General features: G+C 42.4%; 3 protein-coding genes across 6 annotated transcripts; 2 read left to right on the forward strand and 1 right to left on the reverse strand.

Moving 5' to 3' along the window:
• The first annotated feature begins 43 nt into the window (after positions 1 to 43).
• Positions 44 to 2,569, forward strand: LOC109906626 (uncharacterized). 3 transcript variants are annotated; one of them, XM_020504437.2, is made up of 7 exons: positions 44 to 161; positions 432 to 610; positions 843 to 953; positions 1,132 to 1,185; positions 1,389 to 1,550; positions 1,903 to 2,028; positions 2,225 to 2,569. In XM_020504437.2, the coding sequence occupies exons 1-7, from the start codon at positions 155 to 157 to the stop codon at positions 2,258 to 2,260; spliced, it is 675 nt and encodes a 224-aa protein (XP_020360026.1). In that variant the 5' UTR covers positions 44 to 154; the 3' UTR covers positions 2,261 to 2,569. The 3 variants fall into 3 exon arrangements, with proteins under 3 accessions (XP_020360026.1, XP_020360027.1, XP_031648095.1); XM_031792235.1 differs by having other exon boundaries at positions 53 to 161; positions 549 to 610; XM_020504438.2 differs by lacking the exon at positions 843 to 953.
• On the reverse strand, positions 2,557 to 10,494 carry slx1b (SLX1 homolog B, structure-specific endonuclease subunit). 2 transcript variants are annotated; one of them, XM_020504435.2, is made up of 6 exons: positions 9,920 to 10,494; positions 9,770 to 9,821; positions 5,562 to 5,678; positions 3,506 to 3,829; positions 3,149 to 3,361; positions 2,557 to 2,986 (listed from the first exon to the last, which is right to left on the reverse strand). In XM_020504435.2, exons 1-6 carry the CDS (start codon positions 10,090 to 10,092, stop codon positions 2,957 to 2,959), a joined length of 909 nt encoding a protein of 302 aa, XP_020360024.1. In that variant the 5' UTR covers positions 10,093 to 10,494; the 3' UTR covers positions 2,557 to 2,956. The 2 variants fall into 2 exon arrangements, with proteins under 2 accessions (XP_020360024.1, XP_020360025.1); XM_020504436.2 differs by lacking the exon at positions 5,562 to 5,678 and having other exon boundaries at positions 9,920 to 10,482.
• Positions 10,495 to 11,059: 565 nt separating this feature from the next.
• Positions 11,060 to 12,830, forward strand: zgc:112271 (BolA family transcriptional regulator). Its single transcript, XM_020504696.2, has 3 exons — positions 11,060 to 11,236; positions 12,372 to 12,469; positions 12,581 to 12,830. The coding sequence occupies exons 1-3, from the start codon at positions 11,174 to 11,176 to the stop codon at positions 12,678 to 12,680; spliced, it is 261 nt and encodes an 86-aa protein (XP_020360285.1). The 5' UTR covers positions 11,060 to 11,173; the 3' UTR covers positions 12,681 to 12,830.
• Positions 12,831 to 19,565: the final 6,735 nt, after the last annotated feature.

Genomic DNA, 19,565 nt, shown 5'->3' on the forward strand with positions numbered 1-19,565 from the left:
TAGGATCAAATTTCTCTCACTAGAGGGCAGACATTATGGAAAATAAAACTTTACTGGGCGTTTACTCGTCTCATTTTATGTGCTACGTTCAAATACAAAACGTAGGCTGTTTATTAAATAGGCTGTAGGATATCTTTGCAGCAACTCTGTGGAAATGGAAGGTAAATTATTTTCGTATTGCATTTGTTTATTTTAATTTATCCTACTAGGCTGCATAATTCCTTCAAAATGTCCGGATAATGTGGTCAACAAATGTAATTTCCAAACAAACGAAAACTAACACTAAGAAATAAATTGGTTTATTTTTGTCCAACTCTGCATGCCTACCTTGGCCTATTGCCTAGAACAGTTATGGTTATGTATAGGCTAAAACAGTTAGGGGTCTGTTTTCCACATTGGCATATGGTTTTCCATCCTCTATCCCGCCGAAGTTGTTTCTGAACCTGGGGTTATTGCGGACTCACCCGCCAATTCACAACCTGCCGGCGACGTGAATGAAGAGAGAGGTTCCCTCTTCGATGTTACATTTCTGGACCACGACTTTCCAGGTGCTGAGACTGAGACCCCGACCCGCAAGACCTACCAGGAGTTCCAGCCCAAAGCACTGGGGGTGTGTGAGTCTATTTTTGCAGAAGGCGAAATCTAAGAAACAACTAAATCCTCATCAATTCCCTACAGAATAAGGCTATTTTTCTAAACTACTGATATTGTATTCCATTGTTAATTGGTTCTCAATTACTTAACTTGATTTAATAACGTTAAAATGCAACCATAAAACTGTTCTTCCTACTGCATTTATTCTGTAGGAATCTTAACTTTGTGGATATTTCCTCTTATCATAGGTCTCTCAGATCACTTTGGGTGTGTTTGTGCTCAACTCAGTTTATGTCAGTGTAGCCAACCGATTGGATCAGAGAAATGAAGAAGTAACCAGGGCGATAGGCTCCCTGTCTGTGAGTAGGATACCCCTCTATGCATGTCCTTGGCCGCTTATTAGGTTTATTACTATGGTAAATAAATTCATGCTATTATTGAACAAGTGAAGAAAGCTATGATTTGTTCTTGTTTTTCCTTGCTGTATCTTGCCATGAAATGGGGGATTTTCAGCTAACTGTGCTGTGCTCTCTGTAGGCGATAGTGGCGGGAAGTGTGGCCATAGCAGCACAGAGTCTTCATGTTCCCACAGTGAGTCATCATAGTCGGAACCCAGATCTGTTTGTGCTGTTTTGCCTACTCCTACAGTCAGTTGGCAAGAGAGCACAAACAGATCTGTGACCAGGCTAAATGATCATATTTTCTAACTGAGATTACCTGATTTTTCTAACTGAGAGTTCATTTATATCTGGAAGACAAAAACATCTATTGTCTTATTTTCCTCGTCCTTTCAGCTGAAGGCGTGTCTGGGGACACAGCTGGCTACCTGCCTTATGGCCATGTTCAATGTGGTCGTCGTAGGAGGAAAGCTGTCTGACACCCACTTAGTGCCAGACTGCTGGCTTTTCACTGATTACAACAACACACATCATCACATCACCTGCGACAAGCTGATGGTGAGTCGCATAGGAATAGTTAGAACACAGACTATACAGTATACTGTATATAAGGCCTATATAATGTATCTGTCCCGAGATCAACTACTTCAGCTGAATCTCACAGTGAAAAGATTTGGGGAAGTTCTGGGGAAACTATTGTCTTGTACAGCTCAGAGACTTAGTAGTTGGTAGCAATCAGAACATCTGTATGTGTCAATCAAAGGTTGTTGATGGAATACATGAATATTAAAACACAATACAAATAGTGCTGAAGATGGTTAGAAAAGTAAACGTAGCAACAGTATGGTAGCGTCATTCACTCATACCTCAAACTCTGTTTCTGTGTCTGCTATCGCCCATACCTACTCAGAATTCAGTGTATCCATTCTATGTCGAGTGGTTCCTCGTGCACGCAACTCTCCTCGGCATTTCTGTCACCCTGACTATCTACAGCTGCAAGCTGCTCCGCTTCTGCTCCCCTGCAGCACCCAGCATGGTAAGAGTTCATTTCAAGAGCATGAGAATTTGAACACATGCCAAATGGTTTGACCAGATGCATGCTCCATACTCACATGCTCTTGAACACTTCACTGAAGCTATTTGATCACATACACAATGTATTTACAGTTTAGCTGCTATGCTTAATCTGAGAATGCTTTCATTGTTATTTAATCATGTTTTCTTTCTTAAAGCCTGTGGTCACTGCATATACTAGCCCTGCTCAGTGACAAGAGATGAAGTACATAGAAAGGAACCTAAAGCCATCATGAAGAGACACTGATGGGTCTATCTAGCCATGCACTTTTTTCAAATCTATTTGTCACTATGTTTTCTGTCTTGCACAAACACTTGATGTTGATATGTTATATGGTTGCCTATTTTTATGATATAGTTTGGTTATTTTGTTGTGTGTTCTGATGATAGAGTATGTCTGTTTAGATCTATATGGTCTCAGGTGCTATTTTAAGTGATGGGTTTAAGGAGTGAAACTTTGTGGATACATCATATTGAAATAAACACTTCCTCAGGGTCAAAAACGTGTGCTTTCCTTGGCTCCAAAACAAAGCATCTATGTTTTATTTGTTGTACATACAATACATATAGGTTTTACACACACATTTAAAACTGCCTTATTCATGATTGTTTTTTAGTTAACAGATACAATCTAAAAAGGGTTCAGATGCTGCATTAAAAACATTTTTCACACCAGATCAGCATGATTTTTGTGCATTCATTAAATCTTCTGATGGATCAATCAATTGATCAACCCTTTGCTGTTGCAGGAAGTCCATTAAAGAGTAACTTGCTAGTCATTGATCTACTGTATTTCATCCTATCTTCGCAGTCTTTTCTCTGTACAGTCATGGTGACTCGGTAGCAGTTCAAAGTTCATATTAGGAAGGTTCTGACTGATCACATTCAGATTAGAACTGCAGTTCATCTGTCCAATGGTTCTGTGGAACAGCACAGATGCATTATTACAAGTCATTTAACAGAAGTATCACAGATGCCTTGGGCCTTCATCCTAATATTTTTACTGTTAGTTATTGAGGCAATTAATAAGTAAAATACAAAACACTGACAATCATTATTCCTACATTTGAATCGCCACTTACTTGGGATGAGGATGTGTTCTTCTCCAGGTCTCCGTAACAGCCATTCTTGTGGCGAATCAGACTCCCCCACAGTACTGAGTGACGGCAACCGGGACACTCCCCTTCCACAGGAAGGAGATGTGCGGCCTCACCCGTCAGAAAGTGTTTGGCTAAGCAAATCACGTGGCTGGTCATGTGACATAAGGGATGGAAGCAGGTCATCTTATCTGCAGACTGAAAGGATTAAATTAATCAAGGTCCACATGAGCAGTCAACTAGCTAAATTAGTTTGGAACAAAACCCTGCATCTTCAATGCTCTCTAGGACCAGGATTGGTGGCCACTGTACAGCTTTACTATAAAGCGCCATGAGCTTTACCTTAACAGTCCCCTGACAAAGGAGGCATATATCTGCACCCTTCTCCTCTTGTTCCTCTTCCACATCCTTCGGTTTCGGTTTCCTGGCCCTGATGCTGCCGAAGGCCAAAGGGACATGCAGCGGCGGCTGAAGGCCAGGCTCAAAGTCCATCCTGTACTCCTGCTTGAGCCAGCGGGTGGTGAGGGGCAGGCGGCTCCACGGCATCACCCGCAACATGTTGGACACCACACGCCAGTGGAACTGCAGGCTGGATTCCTTCTTTGAGCGCCGGGTGACGTGGGACAGGCGTCGGGAGGAGTGGGGGTTCTGCCATGCCCATTCAAACTATTGATGGAAGGAAGGAGAAGACAGAGGTTAGGTCTTGAAACGTCAATCTGGTGGGGAAGTGACACGTATGGAGCGGGGTGTAACTAAGGTTGTTGAATTGAAAGTTACACAGAACCCAAACCGGCTGTGCGCGTGCGCCATCGTGCATAAATGTATTTTGTCACCCCACACCAAACGTGATCACGACACGCAGGTTAAAATATCAAAACAAACTCTGAACCAGTTATATTAATTTGGGGACAGGTCGAAAAGCATTAAACATTTATGGCAATTTAGCTAGTAGCTTGCACTTGCTAACTAATTTGTCCTGGGATATAAACATTGAGTTGTTATTTTACCTGAAATGCACAAGGTCCTCTACTTCGCCAATTTAAAAAAATATATGTTTATTTTACCTTTATTTAACTAGGCAAGTCAGTTAAGAACAAATTCTTATTTTCAATGACGGCCTAGTGGGTTAACTGCCTGTTCAGGGGCAGAACGACAGATTTGTACCTTGTCAGCTCGGGGATTTGAACTTGCAACCTTCCGGTTACTAGTTCAACGCTCTAACCACTAGGCTACCCTGCCGCCCCTTTAATCCACACATAAAACGGTAAACCGAATCGTTTCTAGTCATCTCTCTTCCTTCCAGGCCTTTTCTTTTCTTGACTTTATACTATGATTTGCAACTTTCATAAATTAGGTTCATTACCGCCACTGACCTCGTTTGTCTTTCAGTCACCCACGTGGGTATAACCAATGAGGAGATGGCACATGGGTACCTGATTCTGTAACGCTTCGAACACACCGACTGCGTAATTGCATAACTACTGCATAACATTTTGTGCAGCTAAGTAACTATACTGATGCAGGTATCTTTTGCAGATGGTCGCATGCGGTTGGACACATGGTGGAGAATCATTTTCTCAGTTTCCTCAAAACAGTGTCTTTTTGACACAACTGCTGACAGCTACAGGGACATAAACACAAAGAACGCTGCTTGGAGACAAGTGTCCACGAGAGTATTGCCAGGTCAGTTTAGTAGTGAGCAAAGTGTTAGATGTGGCTATTTTTTTACCTTTATTTAACTAGGCAAGTCAGTTAAGAACATATTCTTATTTTCAATGACGGCCTAGGAACAGTGGGTTAACTGCCTTGTTCAGGGGCATAACGACAGATTTTTAACATTAGCTAGCTTGCTAACCTAGCCAATGTGTGTGTGTGAAAGTCATATAAATTATGCTAGTTACTATCCCTGATAACTTTCCCAAATAATCATGTTTGAATGAGTTTAAATGTCAGATAAATAGTAATAGAAATGGTAGATAGTACTGTACCACTAATAATTTGGTCAGATAACCATGTGTGTGTCTGTGTGTACAGTAGGTGACATGTCCATGATAGCTATCTAATAACTATAATTATGCTAGGTAATGGTTTGGCTTATCATGTTCATGTCTATCTTAAGAAGACTGTAGGAGGAAGTGGAGAGGACTCAGGGACAGGTATCAGAGAGAGAGAAGGGCAGAGAAAGAGAAGAAGAGGTCTGGGTCAGCAGCTTCAGGCCAGCAGCCTTGGCGCTTCTGCCACATTCTTTCTTTTCTGGATCCATTTATTGTGCCTAGGGCAACGAGTGACAATTTTACAGCCAGACCCTCTACTACGTCATCCACAAGTGTTGTCGCCACCGGTGCATCAAGACCCTCAATGTCATCTACAAGGGCGACCATCGCCAGATCCACTCAACTAATTTCAGCAGAGGCTCCTCCAAGCCGTCGAGAGGGATGCAGCCCAACCTGATGCTCACAGGAAGGAGGATGAAGAGACCCTCTTTGCCATGAGCCTGGTGCCAACTCCGAAGAGGCTGCCAGCAAAGAAAAGCAGCAGTCAAGGTTAAAATGTATCAGCTGCTTTTCGAAGTCGAGTTCAATGATCCGTTTATTTTTCCTCCACATCACAAGTAGTGTCATAAGTGTTGCAACAGTGAAGTAAAGTAGGTCATTTTTACAGTATACTCATGTAGGCTAATTGGTATTTCAGATCAAAGTATTAATATTAATATGAGGCAAATGTATAGCTGTTGTTTCTGGGTTAGAAAATATCCTAAAACAACAGTTTGCTGTCTAAATATTTGCCTGTCATATTCATCTTTTGATCTGAAATACAAATTCCATGAGTAAACAGCAAGTATTACCAACTTTACCACACTGTTCCAATATTTACACCACTAACTACACTATACAAGCAGTATTTAGTTAACATAAATCTCACCTTTTATGGTGTTATATTATGTTAAGCTGGTATGTTTTGTTTTTCTCTTCCCTTAGATAAATGGAGTCAATTTAGCCGACCAGCTTACTGGAAGGACAGGAAGAGGAGTTGTCTGGTTGTTGTTTTGACCTCCCTCATTGTATCTTTCTTTTCACACACGGCAGTTCCATTTAAATTCAGTCAATTCATAAAGTAATTTGTTTATGTCTTAGGATAGCATTCATTATTAGTTATTATTATCTATTATTAGATTTCTGAATTGACATAATTGAAACTCATACACTGGATAATTCACAGATGCTCTTGTTGGTCTCTTAAAAGACTAAAGGTGAATATATTTATTTCATTTAAAACCACTTGAAAACCAGGGTGTTGAAACTTTTTGTGAAGTTAAGTTCCATCGACTGGTCCATGACATCCAGGGGCCATTGGTTTGTTTAGCTGTGTTATGGCTAAATATTATTTTCTTTTTTTCAGAGACAGACACACACACACACCTCTCCTCCAGTCCTCTCTGTACCTCAGATCTCCAGTGCCCTGCCCTCTCTCTCTTTATGGCCATGTCTGAAGTTCCCCTACTATGTCTAGGCTTTATGAGTAGTGCCTGTATCTGTCTGCAGTTGTGCCAAAAATACATGCTCTTGTTGTTCTCTTACAGATTACAGGCTATACATTCATTTATTTTTCATTTTTACAAGCACATACTACACACCTCTTTCAATAGTTAAAAAAACAACAACATACATACCTGTCATGTTCTTTCCTGTACTTGAATACTTATTCAATTATGTTTTCATAGTCAAGTTGTTTCAGTTGTTTATTAATATCTCATTTAGACTTAATCTGCTTATTTCTTCCCTGCACATTTGCAGATCTAAGACATGAAAGTAAAAACACATTCTCTTCCTATTTTATTTTTTTTCCCACTTGTATTTTGTCAGACCAGTGAACATGGTTGTAAACTGTACTATTTGTATGGACCCTAGGTTACCCTTTCCCTTTGTTATCATGTCGTATAACCTTAATTAATGCTCCCGCTCACCTGATGTATCATGCCAGGTGTGTATAATACTGCCGTTAATGGGAGAGGGAAGGGGTTAATTAAGGTGTGATCTTTACTCCCAAATTTCACTTAAATATAACTTCCAAATGAAGAGAGGAAATGATACATAAAGTAATATGGGGAAAAAAATGCTATTTCATGGACAACGGTGGATGGTTCTTAAAATAACCTTTGTGTTAGGGGGCTCTTAAAAGAGCTGTTTCACTCCACGGCATACTGCCATGGAACTTCACCTGCTGGCGATGAGAAGTAGGTGGTCAGTTTCTCCCTCACCTGGAGTGCCTGTCTGGGGGTGTTGTTGGCACCTGCCCTGGTGACATCAGGTAGGTAACCATTTGGCATGCACATCTTCATCCAGAGCGCCTCCTGGAAAAGACCTCCGCAGGTAGTTGTGGAGAACACATGTGGCCTTCACACAGGCATCAACATTTGAGGGACTGAGACCAAGCACTCTCCGATACATTCTCCACTGGGCTGCCAGAATCACAAAGGCGCATTCAACAACTAACCTTGCCCTGGACAGTCGTTTGTTAAAGATCCTTACAGGCTTTGGCAATGGCAGCTGGCATCCAGCGTAGGTCCTCATGAGGTTGGGTCGCAAAGGGAAGGCTTCGTTGCCGACGAAGACGTGGGGAACAGGTCCCAGGTCTTCTGCCCCAGGGAGTGATGCAGGTGGTGGAATCTCCAGGGTGCCATCCTGAAATGCCTGGCCGAAGGCAGAGTCCCGGAGGGTTCCGCCATCACTTCCCTTGCCGTAAGCACCAACATTGACAACACGGAAACCGCAGATGGCATCTACTACAGCCAAGAGTACAACTGAATATGTATACTTGCAGTTGTAGAATTGTGAACCTGAGCACGGTGGAGCCTGGATTACTACATGTTTCCCGGCAATGGAACCAAGACAGTTGGGGAAATAGCACCTCTCCAGGAACTCGGCAGCGATACCCCTCAAATCTTCCTCCTTGGGGAGAGATGTATTCACCAACCAGACAGTCCCAAATGGCTTGTGCCACAGAGGGGACAATGCCTGCCACCGTGGACCGTCCAACTCGGAAGCTGAATCTGATGGTCCTGTAGGAGTCCTGTCGCCAAGAATCTAAAATATAATTCAAAATAATTATCAACAGTGTGTGTAACTTGAATTCAACCCACATATTTTATCTACTCATATTGAGTACTGTTACTCATTACTGTTTATTATGCTCTACTAATTATATTGTAATACTCATCAACCATCATTAACAATGCCTTGAAACAGTACAATTCAGTCTATGACTATATCAATAAACTGTAGCCCAGGCCAACTCTACTCTTAGAAAGAATGGTACAATCTACTTAAAAGGGTTCTCCGGGTGTCCCCATAGGAGAACCCTTTTTGGTTCCAGGTAGTACCCTTTTTGGTTCCATGTATAACCTTTTCCCCAAAGGGTTATACCAGGAACCAAAAAGTGTTAACCTATGGAGAAAGCAGAAGGACACTTTTAGAACCTTTTTCTCTAAGGGTGAATGCGAGTCCAATAAGAACATAATGAATGACTAACTGTCTTGAACAAGTTATAGTCCTAATGGACATTCTGTAAAAATACATCTGATGTCAAATAGGGACTATTAACTAGAGAGCCCTTTAGCTTGCACATAAAAGCAATATATCAAATATCAATCAATTATGCTATCAAAGGCTTTAAAAATGTACTAGAATTTAGCTTACCGGAGACAAATCGCCAGGCGTTCATCTGGGCTGATGGACTCCCGGTAGTTGGTATCCATTCGAGCGATCCTGGCTCCGACCATCTGGAGCAGGTGATCGAACTGGCTTCGGTCCAGACGAAAGTAACTTCGGAATTCCTCTTCCAAACAGTCGAAGCTCTTGAACGAGACGGTGGTACTCCCCTACTTGCTTTCGGGACTTTCGGGACCCACACAGAACGGCGCTTTCAGCGGGGCTGGTCCCGATCAAGACCACCTTCCTCAATGTTGGTCTCATTGTTGAAAGAGCCTACTCTGCTATCTTGACTATTTATTATTGCATTTCACTCCAAACTGCATTTTGGAGGGAAATTATACGATAGGCTCTCTCTCACAATTAATTTGTGGATGTCATCGAATAAATAATATACTTGGCAAATACATTTATAAAAAAATGTAAAGAAATTCTACAGCCAATCTGTTTTAATTATGTTATCCCACATTTTTTTTACTTGATATGTGTGCAATAAAAATTCAACATTCACATTTTGCTACTTTCTGTCAATTCAATGCATACAATTTGATGCATACATTCGAAAAATCCAATATGCACCACACAGAACGCACTGCAACTGCCTCTGCAACACAATGCTGCAAGGCAAGCGCAGAGTTCCAGTGGAATTAATGTACTTCTGGTGTATCGAAACGCAAAGACACAGTCGGTGTGTTCGAAGCGTAAACCAATGAGGAGATGGGAGAGGCAGGACTTGCAGCGCGATCTGCGTCAGAAATAGGAATGACTTCTATTTTAGCCCATGGCAACGCAGATGCTCGTTGGCGCATTAATTGAATAACATCGATTTCTAAATTTCGCGACGCGAGCGGTGTGATCAGCCTATTAGGCTAAAGATAAGCAGTTCCTACTGACTTACCCTCAAAGCAGCTATGTCAGAGGGGAAGCCATGAATGATGAGAACCATCTCCCTGGAGACGGCACAAAGACAAAATCCACATGATGCACAAGGTCTCTCAAAGACTGTAGAAATGGCAACATATTATTTTACATTAGTTCTGTTAGTTACCAAGGTCCCCTTCCACTGGTCCTCTTCGCTCCACCTCGGTGTCGCCCGGCGTTGTGCTGTCCTATACGACGCTCCGGATTCACAGTGAAACCAATGTAGATACGACCCTTGAATTTGGGATTGGTGCAATACAGCATGTACACCCCGAATAAATTCTCTACCTCCAAGACCATAGTAGATGTACATGAAATGATCAAGTCACCAAAATAAAATCCATATGTCGAGTTATGTGTCAATAATAAGCAAGTTAGTGTCAGCTAACAGTTAGCTAGCTAGTCTGACTTCTACCTGGTTACAAAAGGAACTTAAACCTGATGTGAGTAGTATGGTAATATATAGTTTTACTCCAGCATTATGAAATACATATGCACATGAATTTCCCCCTACCCGATACTACGTGAGAAAAATGTACGGTAAACAAGAGAGGAAGGAGCGAAGCGAGAGCATTTACTCCACCCAAAATCTGTCCATGTGAGGTAAACCCATTTTGTATTTAGATCTATGATAGTGTCGAATTACTTGAGGCTTATTTGACTAATAACGTTTAATGTTCATGCTGTTACAGACGTACTACTATAAGTGGATGCACGTGGCATTCCTGCAACTTTGAGAAAAACGACGTATTGGTGTGTCAGGCATATATATCTGCCCTCTCATTGGCTAGAATGGTCCCACCTGATCTCGCCTGCCTTCCATCTTGGAGGACATGTAATTTCCACTGTTAGAGCGGTCACTCGACTATCTTCTCAGTATAATAGATCATCTTTGTTTTAACAAAACGTTTTCTGTTTTCAAATTAATAGAGGTTCAAGCTCATGCCTGACACAACATAGTTCAAAGCACACATTAATTATACTAACATTTTATACATTTCAAAATGTGAATTTACGAGAAAAATCGCACAATTTTGTATATTTGGTCACGTGAGAAGGTATATTTACAAACTATTTATTCATGCAAGAAATGAAACAAGATCGTAAAATAAGGACCCCCACATGTCCCAATTGATTGGTCACGCCGAGATGGTCCAATTCTAGCGCTCATTGGTGTAAAAATATTATTCCCGCCCTGTTTGGTAGCTGTTTGGTTAGAAGTTCTGACTCCATAGTTGCGATTGGATACTTTCACATTTCCTGAGTATCTAATTCCGCCTCTCAATACATACATGGTAGTGGACCTTCCCTTTCGCTTCGTCATCTTGTTTAACAAAATAACCTACCGTAACGTTTTGGATCATAAAGCGACACCAAAAGTATGTCTGTTACAACAGATCACATCCGTGATAAACTAATCAAGGAGATCGGAGCGGTGCATGTGGTATGTATCCCTATTCCGCAATGAATGAACATGGATGCTGCGCATCATAGGCTGCGTTTACACAGGGAGTTCAATTCTGATATTTTTTTGGACTAATTGGTCTTTTGACTAATCAGATCACCTCTGAAAATCTGATGTGAAAAGATCTGGGTGTTATACTTTGATAAACAACCAGAAATAAATATAGATTTTCTGCTTTAATTAAGAAACTTAGACATGTGGTTTTGATTGTTGGACCATTAGAACATGCACTTTTCAAGCTTATATTTCCAAGAATAAAAAGTTATTTTAGAATATTTTGGCAAGTTAGCAGGCTAACTCATTGATCCTGCTTTGTAGTATACCCCTATGCCACGGGTGGGCAAACTTATTTTAAGCTCGGGCCACATCAGGATTTTGAAATTCAACGGAGGGGTGCATGTTTTGGGGGACCAATTGTTTGTTAAATTCAATGTGCGTGGGCCTCCTGAGTGGCGCACTGGTCTAAGGCGTCACTACAGACCCAGGTTCGATCCCAGGCTGTCTCACAGCTGGCCGTAACTGGGAGACCCATGAGGCGACGTCTGGGTTAGGAGAGGGTTTGGCACGCTGACGTGGTCGCCAGATGTACGGTGTTTCCTCTGACACATTGGTGCGGTTTCCGGGTTAAGCAGGCATTGTGTCAAGAAGCAGTGCGGCTTGGTTGGGTCGTGTTTTGCAGGACGCACGGCTCTCGACCTTCGCCTCTCCCGGGTCCGTAAGGGAATTGCAGTGATGGGACAAGACTGTAACTATCAATTGGATACCACAAAATTGGGGAGAAAAAAGGTGTTAAAAAAAAATCTAAAATTGCCCTATGCTGTGATTGATTGGTGAAAAAACAATTAGTGATACAGAATTGGGCTGATTTTGGTCATTTTGTATTTGTACATTTACACTCCTACTGGAGAGCTACTGGGTGTACAGGCTTTTGTTCTAGCTCTGCTCTTACCCAATTCTACTAATCAATTGCTCATGATCAGAACCTTAGTTGAGTCTTGTGTGTTAGTACAGGACTGGAGCAAAACCATTCACACCCGGGAGGTGCGTTGCCACTCCTGAGCTATGGTGTGACACACCCCACCAATGACCTGTTCTACCGGCTTTATTTTCACAGGAAGTTGAAGACACCTCCTCTAACAGATGTGCTGCCAGCTTCAAAGTTCTAATAGTGTCTCCCCAGTTTGAGGGGAAACCACTGCTGGCGAGACACAGGTAGGCACAGTGGGCAGGTAGAGCTGATATGTGTTATGAGCTAACTTTGTAACTTTGTAATATGTGGAGTAGACTGTAGTTGACTCTTGTTTCTGATTTTTGGTTTTTCAGGATGGTGAACACCTGCTTGGCTGAAGAGCTAAAAGAGATCCATGCCTTTGAACAGAAGACGCTGACACCAGAACAGTGGGAGAAACAGAAAGCACAGTGATGAAGACACACACTGACCATATTTACTTGACAACTTATTATGTGTAAATAAGCAACACTTGCTCACACAATGTTGACTTTCTGGCCTAACATATATTTCATTTCAGTCAATGATGACTGAAATTAAGTATTAAACATGATGACAAAACAATCCTGGTCTGAATTACTTAATGATTGAATGAGTGTACTTTCAGTTTTTGTTGTGGAGGTATGTGATTATTACTGACATTATACCAAATTGTTATTAGGAATGGAACAACGTATAACACGGAACAGGCAGAAAAACTCAAATGAAATCTTATCACTTAAATAAACCATTACTGCTTTTGTTCGGTCATAACAATGAATGACTTGACTCAAGGAAATGGCTTTTCAGATTGGAAAGCACCAAATAAAATTATTTATGTGAGATCAAGTGTGTAAATGAATAGAATGGGCTGGTACAGCTTTGAGAATTGATTATATGACTCGTCTGTTGTACAAAGCTCTCTTTCCAAGGACTAGATAGTGTGCATGTGCACTGATGTCTATTGAAGCTTCAGATAAAGCTAGACGCCACACAACCGTCGGAGAGCTGGAGATTTCACAGTACAGGTGGCGACCTGCTCTGAAGCTTTTATAGTTGTGGTTGGTTATCAAGTAGTCCAATTCTGAAGAGTCTTCAATTATCACTGGCTCTTCATTTGTAGCGAGTCAGTTAAATTATATATTTTTTCTCATCAATCTACACACAATACCCCATAATGACAAAGCGAAAACAGGTTTTTAGAAATGTTTGCAAATTTATTCAAAATTAAACACAGATATACCTTATTTACATAAGTATTCAGACCCTTTGCTATGATTTTCAAAATTGAGCTCAGCTGCATGCTGTTTCCATTGATCATCCTTGAGATGTTTCCAACTTGATTGGAATCCGCCTGTGGTCAATTCAATTGATTGGACATGATTTGGAAAGGCACACATCTGTCTGTCCCACAGTTAACAGTGCATGTCAGCACAAAAACCAAACTATGAGGTCGAAGGAATTGTCCGTAGAGCTCCGAGACAGGATTGTGTCGAGGCACAGATCTGAAGAAGGGTACCAACACATTTCTCCAGCATTGAAGGTCCCCAAGAACACAGTGGCCTCCATCATTCCTAATGAAAGAAGTTTGGAACCACCAAGACTCTTCCTAGAGCTGGCCACCTGGCCAAACTGAGCAATCGGGGGAGAAGGGCCTTGGTCAGAGTACCGCTGTGATGGGAGAACCTTCCAGAAGGACAACCATCTCTGCAGCACTCCACTTATCAGACCTTTATGGTTGAGTGGCCAGACGGAAACCACTAATCAGTTAAATGGCAGGCCAGCCCGCTTGGTGTTTGCCAAAAGGCTCCTAAAGGACTCTCAGACCATGAGAAACAAGATTCTCTGGTCTGATGAAACCAAGACTGAACTCTTTGGCTTGAATGCCAAGCATCACGTCTGGAGGAAACCTGACACAATCCCTACGGTGAAGCATGATGGTGGCAGTAGGCTGTGGGAATGTTTTTCAGTAGCAGGGATTGGGAGACTAGTCAGTTGAGAGAAAGATGAACGGAGCAAAGTACAGCGAGATCCTTGATGAAAACCTGCTCCAGAGCGTTCAGGACCTCAGATTGGGGCAAAGGCTCACCTTCCAACAGAACAACGACCCGAAGCACACAGCCAAGACAATACAGGAGTGGCTTTGGGACAAGTGTCTTAATGTCCTTGAGTGGCACAACCAGAGCCTGGACTTGAACCCGATCGAACATCTCTGGAGAGACCTGAAAATAGCTGTGCAGGGACGCTCCCAATCCAACCTGAGAGAGCTTGAGAGAATCTGCAGAGAAGAATGGGAGAAACTCCCCAAATACAGGTGTGCCAAGCTTGTAGCGTCATACCCAAGAAGACTCAAGGCTGTAATCAATGCCAAAGGTGCTTCAACAAAGTAGTGAGTAAATGTTCTGAATACTTATGTAAATGTCATATTTAATTCGATTATTTTTAATACATTTGCAAAAATGCCTAAACCTGTTTTTGGCTTGTCATTATGGGGCATTGTGTGCAGATTGATGAGGAATTTTTTTTAAATCCATTTTACACTGCTCGAAAAAATAAAGGGAACACTTAAACAACACAATGTAACTCCAAGTCAATCACACTTCTGTGAATCAAACTGTCCACTTAGGAAGCAACACTGATTGACAATACATTTCACATGCTGTTGTGCAAATAGAATAGACAACAGGTGGAAATTATAGGCAATTAGCAAGACACCCCCCAATAAAGGAGTGGTTCTGCAGGTGGTGACCACAGACCACTTCTCAGTTCCTATGCTTCCTGGCTGATGTTTTGGTCACTTTTGAATGCTGGCGGTGCTTTCACTCTAGTGGTAGCATGAGACGGAGTCTACAACCCACACAAGTGGCTCAGGTAGTGCAGCTCATCCAGGATGGCACATCAATGTGAGCTGTGGCAAGAAGATTTGCTGTGTCTGTCAGCGTAGTGTCCAGAGCATGGAGGCGCTACCAGGAGACAGGCCAGTACATCAGGAGACGTGGAGGAGGCCGTAGGAGGGCAACAACCCAGCAGCAGGACCGCTACCTCCGCCTTTGTGCAAGGAGGAGCAGGAGGAGCACTGCCAGAGCCCTGCAAAATGACCTCCAGCAGGCCACAAATGTGCATGTGTCTGCTCAAACGCATTTCTTTGGGGGGCCGCACAGCCCTCCATGTGCTCACCAGAGGTAGCCTGAGTGCCATCAGGTACAGAGATGAGATCCTCAGACCCCTTGTGAGACCATATGCTGGTGCGGTTGGCCCTGGGTTCCTCCTAATGCAAGACAATGCTAGACCTCATGTGGCTGGAGTGTGTCAGCAGTTCCTGCAAGTGGAATGCATTGATGCTATGGACTGGCCCGCACGTTCCCCAGACCTGAATCCAATTGAGCACATCTGGGACATCATGTCTCGCTCCATCCACCAACGCCACGTTGCACCACAGACTGTCCAGGAGTTGGCGGATGCTTTAGTCCAGCTCTGGGAGGAGATCCCTCAGGAGACCATCCGCCACCTCATCAGGAGCATGCCCAGGCGAGGTCATACAGGCATGTGGAGGCCACACACACAACTGAGCCTCATTTTGACTTGTTTTAAGGACATTACATCAAAGTTGGATCAGCCTGTAGTGTGGTTTTCCACTTTAATTTTGAGTGTGACTCCAAATCCAGACCTCCATAGGTTGATAAATTTGATTTCCATTGATCATTTTTGTGTGATTTTGTTGTCAGCACATTCAACTATGTAAAGAAAAAAGTATTTAATAAGAATATTTCATTCATTCAGATCTAGGATGTGTTATTTTAGTGTTCCCTTAATTTTTTTGAGCAGTGTAGAATAAGTTTGTAACAAAATGTAGAAAAGTCCAGGGGTCTGGATACTTTCTAAATGCACTATAATTTTTTTATACAATCAACAGTTCCAGAACACAATGCCCTTGTGTTAGGGTGCAGACGTAACAGGAGTCTATGAAATGCAGTTTATCACAGAACAGAGCATAAACCTTATAACAGCTCACCCCAAATTATATATCTGAGATGTTGTCAGACAGAACTTAAAACCTTCTGGTTTCTAGGAAATTGGCATTTTACACAAAAAGGGGTGATATCAATGGAACTCCTGAAAGGTAACTTAATAATAATAATGATCTGGGGAAAAGGGCAGTTCATAGGGATCGGGGTAATTTTGATAACAGTAGGCACTATCGTCTCCAATAGGGAAATCTGGATCCCAAATAAAGGGGGCGACATTAGCTAGATCCGTCAGGTCATTGCGGTTCACTTCGTGGTCATGACCATTGGTGGGGAGGAGATAATGCTGTTTCACTTAATCTCCTCATCAAAATCGTCAGTCATAATAACAGACAGAAAGATAGGAATCCAACCAGTACCAGGAGACATTGCAACACAAGAGTTCCAATGTTCCCCAGGCTAGTTTTCACCCATGCAAACAGATCCCAACTCCACTCATTATCTCGCATTGCCACAGTAGCAAAAACCTTTCTGATAGTGGCAACTGACTCAGCAACACCAATAGAGGGGTTTGGAATGTAAATACAGCATTCTTGTCAGCTCGGGGATATGAACTTGCAACCTTCCGGTTACTAGTCCAACGCTCTAACCACTAAGTCTACCCTGCCACACACTGACATTCTTAAGTTTATAACGTATTCCCAATGACCATGTTAGGGTAGAATGTTCCATTTCTCAACAGTAACGGTAAGGTTATTGTAGACAGAAAGGTTATACTTTCAATGACTTTCTCCCAACTGGGGACCGGTTCCGTTAGCTATATAACACAAATATCCATATCCTGGGGGAAAGTAGGCCAGGGTGATGGATTGCTTGGGCAGAGAGTTAGCATTATTAAAATCAAATCTTCTCATACTAAACACCTCATCCTCCACCCAATCAAGATCTCGGTCTGTAAGGTTACCTCCTTTTGTCCACATCAATATCCATGTGTCTTTTCCCAAGCACTTTACCACTGTGGGGGTGGTGAGGGCGATCTGATGTGGTCCATTTCCACCTGGGTTTTAAAAGGTTCTTTACCTCTATTGTGCCACTTGACTATTACCCAGGCTGGAGATAGTGATGGGGACGGCCATCTGGGGGAGTTTTGGGAAGCAGAGAAGCATACTTCAGAAAATGTATTTTGTGGCCCTTTAAGGTGCATCTTTGTTAACCCATGAAGAACCTACTAAATTCATAGAAAAATCACACATAAAATAAATCAGAAATGGTATTAACCACTACAAATATTCATAACAGGTGGGCTGCGTGTGTATGCTGGTGTGTGTGTGGTAAAACGTAGGGAAAAATCAAACAAATGACAAGGATATACTTAATTTGGGAGTTCCCTTAACAGCCCGATCTGGGTACCCTTATACTTTATAGTACTGCAGAGTTTCACTAACTGCTCTTCCAAAGCACCTGCCTCAGGAAGCATTTCAAAGGGATAGATACAGAATCCTTTTTAAACTCATCAGAATATTGGGTATTGGACATTCCATCAGTCCTGGAAGAGAAAACAAACATTTAATTAGTATTCACTATGCTATATATTAATCAGTCATAAAAATGCAATATTCGGTACTACTAGGCCTATGTTATTTCCCTCCCTTTCTTTTTCAATCGAGCTTACTGCATTTTGGGCAGGAATCCTTGATAAAATCATGCGTGTACATAATCATACTGGAGACTCATCAGATAATACAGGGTACCATTAAGCGAAATGGGCACCTATTAAAGTAAACAATCCCAGAGCTCTTTTCACTTGCAATATTATAGTCTAGACCAGTTGCATTGATGTATGGCTTGCGTTCTGTACTTTCTGCCCCTTGCGACATCAATAAAATATGAAACCTGTTATTTAACAAATCTGCTAGGGCCTGCAAAGAATTGGTGCTGGTTTAGTCTTGGATCTACTTACTTTAATTTTGGACAGTGTCACACTTAATGGAAACATCTTTTTTTCTTCTTTCTTTTAAAATGACCTTCTTACTTAAATCACCAGTGTTATTCAAACGCTATCTAAATAGTATTTGGAAATCATCATGTCAGGTTGACAAAATCTGTATCCTTTTCAATTATTCATACCTCCGTTCCAAATTGTCCTCAGTCCCTTACAGCCTATTTGAGTTCACAGTGGTGTGGGGGCTGTGCTTTGGCAAAGTGGGTGGGGTTATATCCTTCCTGTTTGGCCCTGTCCGGGGGTGTCCTCGGATGGGGCCACAGTGTCTCCTGACCCCTCCTGTCTCAGCCTCCAGTATTTATGCTGCAGTAGTTTGTGTCGGGGGGCTGGGGTCAGTTTGTTATATCTGGAGTACTTCTCCTGTCCTATTCGGTGTCCTGTGTGAATCTAAGTGTGCGTTCTCTAATTCTCTCCTTCTCTCTTTCTTTCTCTCTCTCGGAGGACCTGAGCCCTAGGACCATGCCCCAGGACTACCTGACATGATGACTCCTTGCTGTCCCCAGTCCACCTGGCCATGCTGCTGTTCCAGTTTCAACTGACCTGAGCCCTAGGACCATGCCCCAGGACTACCTGACATGATGACTCCTTGCTGTCCCCAGTCCACCTGGCCATGCTGCTGCTCCAGTTTCAACTTCCACCTGACTGTGCTGCTGCTCCAGTTTCAACTGTTCTGCCTTATTATTATTCGACCATGCTGGTCATTTATGAACATTTGAACATCTTGGCCATGTTCTGTTATAATCTCCACCCGGCACAGCCAGAAGAGGACTGGCCACCCCACATAGCCTGGTTCCTCTCTAGGTTTCTTCCTAGGTATTGGCCTTTCTAGGGAGTTTTTCCTAGCCACCGTGCTTCTACACCTGCATTGCTTGCTGTTTGGGGTTTTAGGCTGGGTTTCTGTACAGCACTTTGAGATATCAGCTGATGTACGAAGGGCTATATAAATAAATTTGATTTGATTTGATTTGAACACCAAGGACACCAATTTCCAAGATGGCGTAGCAGTAGGTCGTCCCGTCCTGTCGTGTCCCTGTATATATCGTTTATTTTTCGTTTTTTACATATTTTCTCCACATATCTCTTTGAAAACATTTTGCTAAACCCTAAGCTTCCAAATACTCTCCTGCAACCCGACTCACCCAATGTAGCTATTTTTTCCTAAAGTATTTATATTTACTTCGGGACCCCTCAACTGAAGCTTGCCAGCTAACCAGCGGGTATGCTAGCGGTCTCCAGCTAACCGGTCATCAGCTAACCTGTAGTTCGGAAAGCTCTCGCCTGTTCGTACAACGCGACTTTAACCAGAGCACAACGGACCTATTTATTTTTCATCCCCAGATTCCCACCGCAAAC

The sequence above is a fragment of the Oncorhynchus kisutch genome, linkage group LG16, assembly GCF_002021735.2.
Source record: "Oncorhynchus kisutch isolate 150728-3 linkage group LG16, Okis_V2, whole genome shotgun sequence".
In the NCBI taxonomy this organism is placed as follows: Eukaryota; Metazoa; Chordata; class Actinopteri; order Salmoniformes; family Salmonidae; genus Oncorhynchus; species Oncorhynchus kisutch.